Source organism: Palaemon carinicauda, chromosome 23, assembly GCF_036898095.1.
Source record: "Palaemon carinicauda isolate YSFRI2023 chromosome 23, ASM3689809v2, whole genome shotgun sequence".
Lineage (NCBI taxonomy): Eukaryota > Metazoa > Arthropoda > Malacostraca > Decapoda > Palaemonidae > Palaemon > Palaemon carinicauda.
Genome location: NC_090747.1, coordinates 99,358,518 through 99,371,869, shown reverse-complemented (window position 1 = coordinate 99,371,869; position 13,352 = coordinate 99,358,518). Strand labels below are relative to the sequence as shown.

Here is a 13,352-nt window from a genome sequence, read left to right as displayed (position 1 = left end):
TGACGTTGGCGTAGCCACGGTAGCTTAGTCACGTCAGTCAGGTTGTTTAGAACCACACTCGATGCGGTCTCGTGTGGTTTTTCAGCCGCATTTGGACGTTAGGCCACTTGCTGATGCTCCTGTTGACGTTCAAGACGTTCACTAACAATCGGAGTTGACTTGTTTTGACGCTGTGCGTCAACCTCCGCATTCTAGAGTTGTTTTGACTGCTCAGTCTAGGCAGTCAAAGCAGTCTCGAGTGGACGCTGTACGTCCTCACGCACCTGTTGTGGTTGACAGTTCAGTTGTTGACAGTTCACAGACTGTCAAGCAGTTACATGACGTTGCGTTCTGGTCCGCTACTAATGCACCAGTGAGTGTGGACTCTGCTTGTAAAGCATTGCCACCACGGTAGGTCTCTCCCTTGCTTGAGACTCAGCTTTTATCGGACAAGGTTCCTGTAGATGAGGAAGTTGCTGTTCTCCCTACTACTGATATTCCCTTGAGGACTCTGTCAGATGGAGTGGAGCCTAAAGCTGCTTAGCCTCCTATGGACTTTAATTAAATCATGATGATTTTTTTAAGGATCTTTGTCCGGATCTTTTTGTAACTGCTGCTCCTCGTTCGCCTAAACGTCAGAGCTTACACTAGGCCTAGCTACTTCGAAGCCGTTGTTTTTAAGCTAGTGCTCTCTCGCTCTCCTAGAGAGCTTTACGTTGGCTAGGCGACTGGTTTTTCACCAGGAGGAGTTTGGGGGATACAGCCTTTGCTTTCCCTTCTTTTAAACTGGTTTATAGAGCGAGAGTCTGATATGACACGAGAGAAGTTCTCGGCTTGGGAGTTCATGCCTCTGCCCAGATAGACTTCTCAATTCTCGTAGACTCTCCCTGGCGCCTGGCCAGGAGACGCTCCAAGTTGTTTACAGGTCAACTTCACAGCTGTTTTCGAGCCTTTGAAGTTTTGCTGTACAATTATGTCACGCATAACAAGGCTTTCAGGGATGGTAAACGGTACCGCCTCAGTCGCTAACCCCGTCTGTTGCCACACCTGCTCCCGTAGACCCTAAATGGGCTTTGCTGCAAGACATGCAGTCCAAGCTTGCGTCCTTGATAGAGGACTTTAATGCGGAGAAGGTTGCTACCGAACCTTCTGGCCAACAACCTTCCAACCGGTCGGTTGTGCGCCCTGTTGACGCTGAGGTAACCTACTCGCGTCTGCCAGTTGAGGTGGTTCCTCCACCGATGCGACCCAGTGTGGGTTGCCAGCCGCACGTTGACGTTAAGCGACGCTCGGAGGTGGTTGTTGACGTTCAGGACGTTCAACAACCAGCAGAGGTGACTTGTTTTGACGCAGTGCGTCAACCTCAGCAACCCGGTAGGGTGTTGACTGCACAACCCAGACGGTCTAGACAGTCTCGGGTTGACGCTGTGCTTCCTCGCGCACCCATGGTTGTTGACAGTTCACAGACTGTGCAGCAGTTCCATGATATTGCGTCCGGCTCCGTCACGCATCCACCAGTGCGACCGGACTCAGCGAGCCAGACGTTGCCCACTCCGTTGCCGTTTCCTCATCAGTTTTCGGATGAGGAACCCTCTGATGAGGACGTTGCTGAACAACAAGACGATCAGCCCCCAGAATAGATCAAGCCCTGCTATCCATCCAGAAGATGCTGAAGAAGGAACGCTGCTCAGTCAGGCTGTGGATGAGTCTGGTAGGGACGCTGTCATCCGTGGAACAATTTGTGTCACTAGGAAGACTACACCTCCGTCCTCTTCAATACCATCTAGCTTTTCACTGGAAAAAGGACAAGACGCTAGAAGCGGTCTTGATCCCGGTTTCCGAAAAGATAAAGTCTTGTCTGACTTGGTGGAAGGACAATATCAACCTAAGAGAGGGTCTTCCCCTGGCTGTTCAGACTCCCAACCACGTTCTCTTCTCGGACGCATCGGACGTGGGCTGGGGCGCGACACTAGACGGTCGGGAATGCTCAGGACTGTGGAACTCGAGTCAGAGGAGCATGCATATCAACTGCAAGGAGCTGTTGGCAGTACATCTGGCCTTGAAAAGCTTCAAGTCTCTCCTTCGAGGCAAAGTGGTGGAAGTTAACTCGGACATCACCACGGCCTTGGCGTACATCTCCAAACAAGGAGGTACCCACTCGCTGACGTTGTACGAGATCACAAGGGACCTGCTCATCTGGTCAAAAGGTCAAGACATCTCCCTAGTAACGAGGTTCATCCAAGGCGACTTGAACGTCATAGCAGATTGTCTCAGTCGGAAAGGGCAAGTAATTCCAACCGAATGGACCCTCCACAAGGATGTGTGCAAGAGACTTTGGGCCACTTGGGGTAAACCATCCATAGATCTCTTTGCAACCTCGCTGACCAAGAGGCTTCCAATCTATTGCTCTCCAGTCCCGGACCCAGCAGCAATACATATAGATGCTTTCCTCCTAGATTGGTCACATCTGGATCTCTACGCATTCCCACCGTTCAAGATTGTCAACAAGGTACTGCAGAAGTTCGCCTCTCACGAAGGGACAAGGTTGACGTTAGTTGCTTCCCTCTGGCCCGCGAGAGAATGGTTCACCGAGATACTTCGATGGTTAGTAGACGTTCCCAGTAGTCTTCCTCTAAGGGTAGACCTTCTACGTCAGCCACACGTAAAGAAGGTACTCCAAAGCCTCCACGCTCTTCGTCTGACTGCCTTCAGACTATCGAAAGACTCTCGAGAGCTAGAGGCTTTTCGAAGGAAGCAGCCAGTGCGATTGCTAGAGCAAGGAGAGCTTCTTCCATTAGAGTCTACCAATCGAAGTGGGAAGTCTTCCGAGACTGGTGCAAGTCAGTTTCTGTATCCTCGACCAGTACCTCTGTAGCTCAAATAGCTGTTTTTCTCTTATACCTGAGAAAAGGACGATCCCTTTCAGCTCCCACTATCAAGGGCTACAGAAGCATGTTGGCATCGGTCTTCCGGCATAGAGGCTTAGATCTTTCCAAACATAAAGATCTGCAAGACCTCCTTAAGTCTTTTGAGACCACCAAGGAGCGTCGTTTGGCTACCCCTGGATGGAATTTAGACGTGGTACTAAGATTCTTCATATCAGACAGGTTGGAGCCGTTACAATCAGCCTCCCTGAAAGATCTCACTCTTAAGACTTTTCCTGGTATGCTTAGCCTCGGCTAAAAGAGTCAGTGAGATTCATGCCTTCAGCAAGAACATAGGATTTTCGTCAGAAAAAGCCACTTGTTCGCTACAACTTGGTTTTCTAGCCAAAAATGAGCTGCCTTCTCGGCCTTGGCCTAAATCTTTCGATATCCCCAGCTTATCGGAGATCGTAGGCAATGAACTAGAAAGAGTCTTATGCCCTGTTAGAGCTCTTAAGTTCTATTTAAAGCGTACTAAACCTTTACAAGGCCAATCTGAAGCTTTATGGTGTTCAGTTAAGAAACCATCCTTGCCTTTGTCAAAGAATGCTTGGTCAGACTTTATCAGATTGTTAATACGAGAAGCTCATTCACATCTGAGTGAGGAAGACCGAACTTTGCTTAAGGTGAAGACGCACGAAGTTAGAGCTGTAACAACTTCCGTGGCCTTTAAGCAAAATATATCTCTGCAAAGTATAATGGACGCAACCTATTGGAGAAGCAAGTCAGTGTTCGCGTCATTTTACTTGAAAGATGTCCAGTCTCTTTACAAGAACTGCTACACACTGGGACCATTCGTAGCAGCGAGTGCAGTAGTGGGTGAGGGCTCAACCACTACAATTCCCTAATTCCATACCCTTTTAATCTTTCTCTTGAAATGTTTTTATTGTTGTTTTTTGGGTTGTCCGGAAGGCTAAGAAGCCTTTCGCATCCTGGTTGATTTGGCGGGTGGTCAAAGTCATTTCTTGAGAGCGCCTAGATTAGGGGTTTTGATGAGGTCCTGTTGTATGGGTTGCAACCCTTGATACTTCAGATCCTAGGGGTCGATCAGCATCCTAAGAGGATCGCGAGGCTCCGTAAGGAAGACGTACTTAAAAGGCAGAGAAATTGTTCAAGTCGACTTCCTTACCAGGTACCTATTTATTTTGTTTTTGTTATTTTGATAACTTCTAAAATGAAATAAAAACTCTTAGCTCATAAAAGTGTAAACATATATTGCTGGTCTCTACCCACCCCCCTGGGTGTGAATCAGCTATATAATCACCGGCTAAGTTAAATATTGAAAAATGTTATTTTGATAATAAAATAAATTTTTGAATATACTTACCCGGTGATTATAAATTAAAGGACCCTCCCTTCCTCCCCAATAGAGACGCAGTGGGACGAGGAGAAAATTGAGTCTTTGTTTACATTGAGTACTGGGTATCTGGACGACAGATGGCGCTGTTGGGCACACCTGCAACCTGTGTAGCGATCGCTGGCGAGTTTTTACCGTAGAGTTGTCTGTCGGGCAACAGAGTTGCAGCTATATAATCACCGGGTAAGTATATTCAAAAATTTATTTTATTATCAAAATAACATTTTAACGAGGGAATGTAACGAAAGATAAGGATTCAGACATCACTAATCGGTCGTTGAAAAGAATCATTTGTTCTTTTTTTAACCAATGCTCTTTATTTTTACCAATGCTCACAGGATTGATGGTTGTCCTAGTACCGTGGCAGGCAAAATCTGCTCCAGTAAAGGAGTGTGCATTGATGGTGTTTGTACCTGCGATGCTGGCTGGGGAGGTCCAGCGTGCTCAGTTCCTCGGTGCCCCGAAGAGTGTTCGGGACACGGCAATTGCGACATAGAAAAACACAGTTGCCAGTGTCATGAAGGATATGAAGGTGAGTTTCATGGGAAGGTTTTTTAAAGCAATTGGTTTATAGTAGGATTTACAACCAAATTTTCTCGCAGGGAGTGATATTTTTTTTCTAGACGAGGCTTGAAGGACATTTATTTATACGTAATTGTATTTTCAAACCCCCTTCTGAGTGGGGATATCTTAACGTGGTGAAATGGTTTGTGTATTGCCATGATTAGCAAAGCTGTACTATAGTCCATTTCTTTTAGCGAGTCATATTTGCACCGACTCGCAACGGTGCCCTTTTAGCTCGGAAAAGTTTTCTGGTCGCTGATTGGTTAGAATTATCTTGTCCAACCAATCAGCGATCAGGAAACTTTTCCGAGCTAAAAGGGCACCGCTGCAATCGGTGCAAATATGACTCGCTAAAAGAAATGGACTATAGTCGGAATCACCCATACTAGATTGGTTTGCTGTGAGTGATCAGACAAAAATCTAGCCACAAAAACAATCTGCACTGACCAGCGTGATGATGAAAAATGTCCAAACCTCAGAGACGAATTGGCAAATCTCAGGCCCTTCTGCTGCAGTGGACTAAAGTCCATTTCTTTTAGCGACGCAGATTTGCACCGACTCGCAGCGGTGCCCTTTTAGCTCGGAAAAGTTTCCTGATCGCTGATTGGTTGGACAAGATAATTCTAACCAATCAGCGATCAGGAAACTTTTCCGAGCTAAAAGGGCACCGCTGCGAGTCGCGGCAAATCTGCATCGCTAAAAGAAATTGACAATAGAAACGGCTGCATTTGTTGTTGTTGTTGTCGTATTTACATAACTGTGGGTGAATGTATTTAAATTTCCTTTTGCTTTCCAGGTGCTGATTGCAGCCAAGTAAAAGAAGCAGGCTGGTGGGAGGTTGTCGGCCATGATATTTCTAGCGAATTAGATCACCCTAGTCCCGCATCCTCCTTACTCGAAAGATCTTCACATGCCACTGTCCTTATCAATAACGAAATCTGGGTCATAGGGGGATATTCATTCACCGAGAAGCCCTTTCTATTAAGATATAACATAGCAGGTTAGTTATTCTGCCAATTTTTAGAAATTTTAATTAAAAATGGCATTTTACACTTCTACTTATTTTGCAAAATTGGGATGATGATAATTTTTTCTTTGGATATTGCTTGATATCATCTGAAAATTTTATGGTTAAAGTTTTATCTTCTAGGATTAGGAATATAAAGATGAATTTGTATTTTATTTTTCATTGTATTTTGCAGAAGACAAGTGGACTTCCGTGGAGACCAAAAGTATCAAAGAGCCGAGTCCGAGATACGGACACACAGCCGTTGTATATAACGTAAGCATAAAGTAGGGTTTTTGTGCATAACGTAGTGAATAATATTACTAAGGGTTGCTGTGGCCTGATTGGTAACGTCTCTGGCTGGTGTTTGCCAGTCGGGGGTTCGAGTCCCGCTCAGACTCATTAGTGCCATTAGTGTCTGCAACCTTACCATCCTTGCGAGCTAAGGTTGGGGGGTTTGGGGGAGCCTATAGGTCTTATCTGCTGAGTCATCAGCAGCCACTGCCTGGCCCTGCCTGGTCCTAGCTTGGGTGGAGAGGAGGCTTGGGCGCTGATCATATATGGTCAGTCTCTAAGCTATTGTCCTGATTGCTAGGGCAATGTCCCTGTCCCTTGCCTCTGCCATTCATGAGCGACCTTTAAACCTTTAAATGCAATATGGTGTAGTCATTGAAATTTAAAATCCATAATAATGGTTTCTTCTATAATTTTCTTTCTTCAATGCTCATCTTCAGCCATGTTCCATTTGGTGCTAACCTACCCTATATCCCCTTTAAAATGCACCAACTCCAGTAATGTGACTTTCTCTTGGTACTGCTATAATGTATGCCTCAACAGCGTGTAGTCATTATTACAACTGGTCACATACGTTGCCTAATCTTTTCACCCTGTCTGGATTTCAGCTGTCTCACCTCTGGGTCTTCTCACTCTTTATGTGGCTTACATATTGTAGGTGTTCCTCCCATCCTAAACTATAGGGGTTTATATCTTTCTTTTTATGTTTCTCTTGAACTTTAACCTACTTCGGTATTACCTTCCTTCGGTAATCTTTCCTTAAGGACGTGTAATCTCTCCTTAAGGATGTATAGTCTCTCCTTAAGGATGTATAATCTCTCCTTAAGGACATACAGTCTCTCCTTAAGTACGTATGGTCTCTTATGGATGTATGGTCTCTCCTTAAGGATGTATAATCTCTCCTTAAGGACATACAGTCTCTCCTTAAGAACGTATCGTCTCTTATGGATGTATGGTCTCTCCTTAAGGATGTATAATCTCTCCTTAAGGACATACAGTCTCTCCTTAAGAACGTATGGTCGCTTATGGATGTATGGTCTCTCCTTAAGGATGTATAATCTCTCCTTAAGGACATAAAGTCCTGAAGAACGTATGGTCTCTTATGGATACATGGGCTCTCCTTAAGGATGTATACTCTCTCCTTAAGGACATACAGTCTCTCCTTAAGAACGTATGGTCTCTTACGGATGTATGGTCTCTCCTTAAGGATGTATAATCTCTCTTTAACAACGTAGTTTTGGGTCGGTGCTGAGAGCCTTTAATTTAGACATGATAGTTGTTTTGATTACTGTTATTTCATGCTAGCTTAGTGAAGCACGAAGTCATATTCATACATTAGATTCTTAAAGGATGTCAGAAGGATTTGTTATTGAACGAGGTAAAAACTGGAAGAAAAGAAGGTGAAATTGAAGGAGTTAGATAGCCAAGATGAAAGAGATTGATAATGGGAGCTATGCTGCTTGGACTGAAAGAATGCCACAAAATCTCTTGCTAGTAGTTGATAGAATATTAATGTTGTTATTATTTTTTTACTATTATTAATATTGGGTATTTTTGCAAGGTTGGCAATAGTCTGTTTGAATATATGAGCTTCATTTTAAATTCAGTATAATTACATTACAGTATTAGCATTAAGTAGTTAAACAAAATTACTGGTATTTAAGTGTCCTGCATTTTTATTTTATAAAAGCTAAAATTCCCTACCAGATGTTATTCGATGAAACGTATTAGTTTAAGATTTTATGTTTGACTGATTTCCTTTCTTTCAGGAATCAATTTATATGTATGGGGGCATGAAAGCTGATGGCACAATAGCAAAAGAATTATGGAGATTAGATGTAGATACGTTGAAGTGGTCAGAAATTTCTTCCAACCGCGGATTGAAGTCGGGCCGGCGTCGGCCCAACAGGAGAGGAAATGGCGGCCGGCTAGAGAGGAACAAGCGTAATAATAGCAACGGCCTTAAGAACAAGGAGGAAAATCTCTCGTACCGCCACGCCTCGGAGGACGAAAACGACGACCACGACGACGAAAACGAGGACGACGACAAGGAGGAGGAGAAGGCGAGTCACAAGCGACGCCAGGAAAGCTCGGGCTGCTCCTCGCCCGGTCCGTGCGCTCCCATTCACTGCGTGGGGCACGCTTCCGTGGTGGTACAAAAAACAAAAAAAGTAATGCTCGTCTTCTTTGGGCATTCGGATCGATATGGATATCTAAACACTGTTCAGGAGTATGATTTTGGTGAGTAGAATATTTATTTATCAGTGATGGAAAGGAAATAAAACAAGGGACAACCATATAAGATATTTTGGTACTTTTCCTGTTATTGCCCCATCACTAATATCCGATATACCTCAACTACTATAACCTAACCTAACCTAACCAACCTAAGCTAACCTAACGTAACCTAATATCAGGAAATTAGTGGTGTTGCAGTAACAAGAAAATAGTTTTGGAGTTATATCGGAAATTAGTATATAGGTTAGGTTAGGTTATAATTTTGGGGTTATATCGGAAATTAATGGTGGGCCACTAACAGGAAAGTACCAATATTTTTCATACAATTTGAAGTACTTCAATTAAAAGTTCTAGTTAAGAAATGTGTACAGTATTTCAATTTGGCTTAGGTTTTCATGTTAAGAGTTCCTTTAACTTATCTCTTGCTTTTATATCTTGCAACAGAACAGAGTACGTGGACAACCTTAGAAACTAAAGGAGCCGTTGTTCACGGTGTATATGGCCACACTGCCCTGTGGGATCCCGTAACATCACTGGTCTATATTCACGGAGGGCTGCGATCCGTTAAAACGCAAGGCCACGTCGTATCGGACCTTATGACATTTGATCCTAACAAGCTTGTTTGGTAAGTGGAATGCTGTTAAGCGTGAATTGGAGTGAGATTTTAAGGTGAAATACATACATACATACATATACTAAGGCACTTCCCCCAATTTTGGGTTGTAGCCAACATCAACAAATGAAACAAAACAAAAAGGGGACCTCTACTCTCTACGTTCCTCCAGCCTAACAAGGGACTCAACCGAGTTCAGATGGTACTGCTAGGGTGCCACAGCCCACCCTCCCACATTATCCACCACAGATGAAGCTTCATAATGCTGAATCCCCTACTGCTGCTACCTCCGCGGTCAATCTAAGGCATCGGAGGAAGCAGCAGGGCCTACCGGAACTGCGTCACAATCGCTTGCCATTCATTCCTATTTCTAGCACGCTCTCTTGCCTCTCTCACATCTATCCTCCTATCACCCAGAGCTTTCTTCACTCCATCCATCCACCCAAACCTTGGCCTTCCTCTTGTACTTCTCCCATCAACTCTTGCATTCATCACCTTCTTTAGCAGACAGCCATTTTCCATTCTCTCAACATGGCCAAACCACCTCAACACATTCATATCCACTCTAGCTGCTAACTCATCTCGTGAAATAATTTCTCTATATAAGCTTGTGGTTACTTGCTTTTGCAGTTTTGAATACAGTATAAGTACTGTACAGAGGTAATTTTTATTGGAAAGTATTTGTAAGCCTTATAGAAATTTTATTATACTCTTGGTTTCGGGATAAATTAGAAATGAAATTCCATCCTTTTTACGGAAATATCGATGATATTTTCCAGTTTTGTTCAGAGATAAGTTACCTGTGATCACTTTCAGAAAAATATCTTTTGAATACCAATTTAAAAAAGGAGAATATGGTTTCTTTTTTATTATAAAATATTTAAATAAAGATATTTTGAATACTTGCCTTAATTATGAAATACAAATTACTTTTGTACTGTATATATTATATCAGTAATTTAAGGATTTATACTTTCTTGAAGATAATATTCCCTATATGAGCATAAAGTCCGGAAGACCAGAATTGTCTTGTATAGTTAATTATTATTATTATTATTACTAGCTAAGCTACAACCCTAGTTGGAAAAGCCCAAGGACTCCAATAGGGAAAAATAGCCCAGTGAGGAAGGAAAATAAGGAAATAGATAAACGATCTGAGAAGTAATGAACAATTAAAGTAAAATATTTTAAAAGCAGTGACATCATCATAACATATTTCATATACATACATATACCAAGGCACTTCCCCCAGTTTTGGGGGGTAGCCGACATCAACAAATGAAAAAAAAAAAAAAAAAAAAGGGGACCTCTACTCTCTACGTTCCTCCCAGCCTAACAAGGGACTCAACCAAGTTCAGCTGGTACTGCTAGGGTGCCACAGTCCACCCTCCCACATTATCCACCATAGATGAAGCTTCATAATGCTGAATCCCCTACAGCTGCTACCTCCGCGGTCATCTAAGGCATCGGAAGAAGCAGCAGGGCCTACCGGAACTGCGTCATATATAAACTATAAAAATAATTATGTCAGCCTGTTCAACATAAAAATTATCAATTCTTTCCCTTGGAAGTCTTACGATTAACTTTTTTTTTTTTGCAGGAATCTTCAAACTCCAGCACCAGTGCCTCGGTTCCTACATTCTGCCGTCCTTGTGGAAGGCTTAATGCTGGTCTTCGGTGGGAACACCCACAACGACACGGCGCACTCTTACGGGGCCAAATGTTTCAGCGCGGACTTCGTAATGTACGACGTCACCTGTAACGAGTGGCACACCATGCAGAGACCCCCTAATCTTTATCTGGACATCGCACGTTACGGTCACCGGTCCCTCGTGCACGATGGTGCTATGTATGTAGTGGGCGGCTTTAACGGCAAAATGCTGGGGTCTGTGCTGCGCTACCATCCGGGAGAGTAAGTTTAATATCGGCATGGTTTTTCTTTTGCTTTTCAAAAAGTTGTTTTCCCAGTTTGGTATTTGGAGTTATGGTGTATGGGCTAGAACTTTACACTGGTTTTTTATGTATTGATATTTTTTATAGATTTCCCTATGATCGTTTTCTGAATAAAATGCCTTTTGGTTAAGTTTTAGTCTGTGTGTGGATGGTATCTACATTTCATTTTGATACCTCTGACCGAGATAAGTTTATTTTCACCCAGGACTGTCTGCTTGTTGCCATAAAAGCCATTTTATCCATTATTATTAACTCAGATACTTGTGGCCTTTAAGAATAAAGACGTAGGATTATTGCTGTGACTAATCAGTAATATAGAGATATTACCAATTCAGATTTCAAGGCTCATGGAGCTTGTTGGAAGGATTTACTCTGAAATAAGGTCCGAGGACTGGGCAAGGTGGAAGGGAGATTCAGAGTAGCATTTGGCAAGTTAAGAAACAAAGAAAGCCAAAACAATAAACCTCTTCTTATAGGTGGTTGGTGCACCTCTTGCGATGTACTGTTTATCTTTCCTTTTTCTCCTAGCTACACCTACTTCTTTGAGTACTTAATCTATGTTTCTTTCCTCCACCTGGCTACCCAATCTCTACTTTTGTTTCATAGAGCACCTGTGGGGTGCGAAATGTGAAATGTCCTCCGTAGTTTTGTTTATCTCCTATAGCTTTCCAATGAGTTACCCTAATTTCACCTTTTATTCAGGAATAAATACTTCTGGCAAGATCCATAAAAGTATGAATGTAACTCTCACGTTTCTTAGATATCAACAAGAGTATTAAAAGTATAATATTGTAGTTACCCTTTTCAAGAGTTGGGTTTATATGGCTTACAGCGGTAGGTTCTCCGAGCGATCGTGTTATATAATATTGATTGTTAATATAAGGACACTATAGATATTTTCCCTTTTCTCTTCAGGTGCAAATCTCTCTCGAAAGACGACTGCATAGCTACTTTTCCTGGTCGCAAATGCATTTGGAACAGGTAAGATACCTTCGTATCTGTAGTGTCGTTATGTCTGCTGATACGAAACCCATACTATTTCTGTTGATGAAAGGAACATGTATATATTTATTATAAAGAAGGTCCTTAGCTTACAAACTTAATAGGTTCCAAGAAGATGTTTGTAAATAAAATTGTAAGTCAAATTTTGGCCTAGGTGAGATCTAACCTGACTCCCATGTCTATAATTTCCAGCTACCAAAGTCACCGAATAGTCCCGTTTCATATCAAATAAATACAGTACTGTATCAGGTTATTGCAAATGTCATTTACCTTACTGTATTAAGTGACATATTGTATTAATACAGTACTTCTCTATCTTATTACAGTATACAATCTTTTGATAAAATATCTGAGATATATGATTTCAATTCAAATTGTTTTTCTATCTCCAAATGTTTGCAAGTTGAAAACCTTCTTTTGTCCGATATATTACCATTACTCTTGAGCCACTTTTCGACTTTACATGTTACCATTACTTTAGAGCCATTTTTCTACTCAGAGCCACTTTTCGACTTTACATGTTACCATTACTTTAGAGCCATTTTTCTACTTAGAGCCACTTTTCGACTTTACATGTTACCATTACTTTAGAGCCATTTTTCTACTCAGAGCCACTTTTCGACTTTACATGTTACCATTACTTTAGAGCCATTTTTCTACTTAGAGCCACTTTTTTACTTTACATTTTACCATTACGTATGAGCCACTTTCTGACTTTACAAATTACTTTTACTTTAGTGCCACTTATCGACTTTACTACTGTACATGGAAAATGGCTTAAAATGGATATGTATAACTTGTTGAATAGAGCGTCTCCTTTTGCTAATGTTGTGCCACCGTATTTTCAGAATTCTTTCTCGCTGTGAAACCATTCGCGACCAGGACAAGTCGTCGTTTGATGTCTGTCCATCTGTCCCCGTCAAGCATAATCTGACTGCCCTCTGTAACGAGCAGTCGTCTTGCCGTTCTTGCGTTTTCAACACGTACAACTGTTACTGGTGTGGCAGCACGTGCACCCACAACAAGTGCTTGGAGCAAATAAAGGTAAAACTTGTATGTTGATTTTCCGTTTGCTCGAGTGATTTGTGGTTTACAGGCATTTATTGTTAGATTTTCTCATAACATACAAGGGCTAAACTGTTCATAAAGCTAGATTAGTTATTACATACATTTGATGGTACATACATACATATACCAAGGCACTTCCCCCAATTTTGGGGGGTAGCCGACATCAACAAATGAAACAAAACAAAAAAAAGGGGACCTCTCCTCTCTACGTTCCTCCAGCCTGACAAGGGACTCAACCTAGTTCAGCTGGTACTGCTAGGGTGCCACAGCCCACCCTCCCAAGGGACTCAACCGAGTTCAGCTGGTACTGCTAGGGTGCCACAGCCCACCCTCCCAAGGGACTCAACCGAGTTC

At 42.5% G+C, this 13,352-nt stretch overlaps 1 protein-coding gene across 4 annotated transcripts in view; it reads left to right on the top strand.

The window, feature by feature from the left end:
* The window catches only part of dsd (attractin-like protein dsd), a 71,300-nt gene that overhangs the window by 22,105 nt on the left and 35,843 nt on the right, over nucleotides 1-13,352 (top strand). For all 4 annotated transcript variants that reach the window (XM_068347301.1, XM_068347298.1, XM_068347300.1 and 1 more), the window contains exons 4-11: nucleotides 4,599-4,792; nucleotides 5,621-5,824; nucleotides 6,027-6,106; nucleotides 7,894-8,365; nucleotides 8,807-8,987; nucleotides 10,576-10,887; nucleotides 11,844-11,909; nucleotides 12,779-12,974. In XM_068347301.1, coding sequence (XP_068203402.1) covers nucleotides 4,599-4,792; nucleotides 5,621-5,824; nucleotides 6,027-6,106; nucleotides 7,894-8,365; nucleotides 8,807-8,987; nucleotides 10,576-10,887; nucleotides 11,844-11,909; nucleotides 12,779-12,974 — 1,705 coding nt within the window. The remainder of the gene's footprint in view (nucleotides 1-4,598; nucleotides 4,793-5,620; nucleotides 5,825-6,026; nucleotides 6,107-7,893; nucleotides 8,366-8,806; nucleotides 8,988-10,575; nucleotides 10,888-11,843; nucleotides 11,910-12,778; nucleotides 12,975-13,352) is intronic.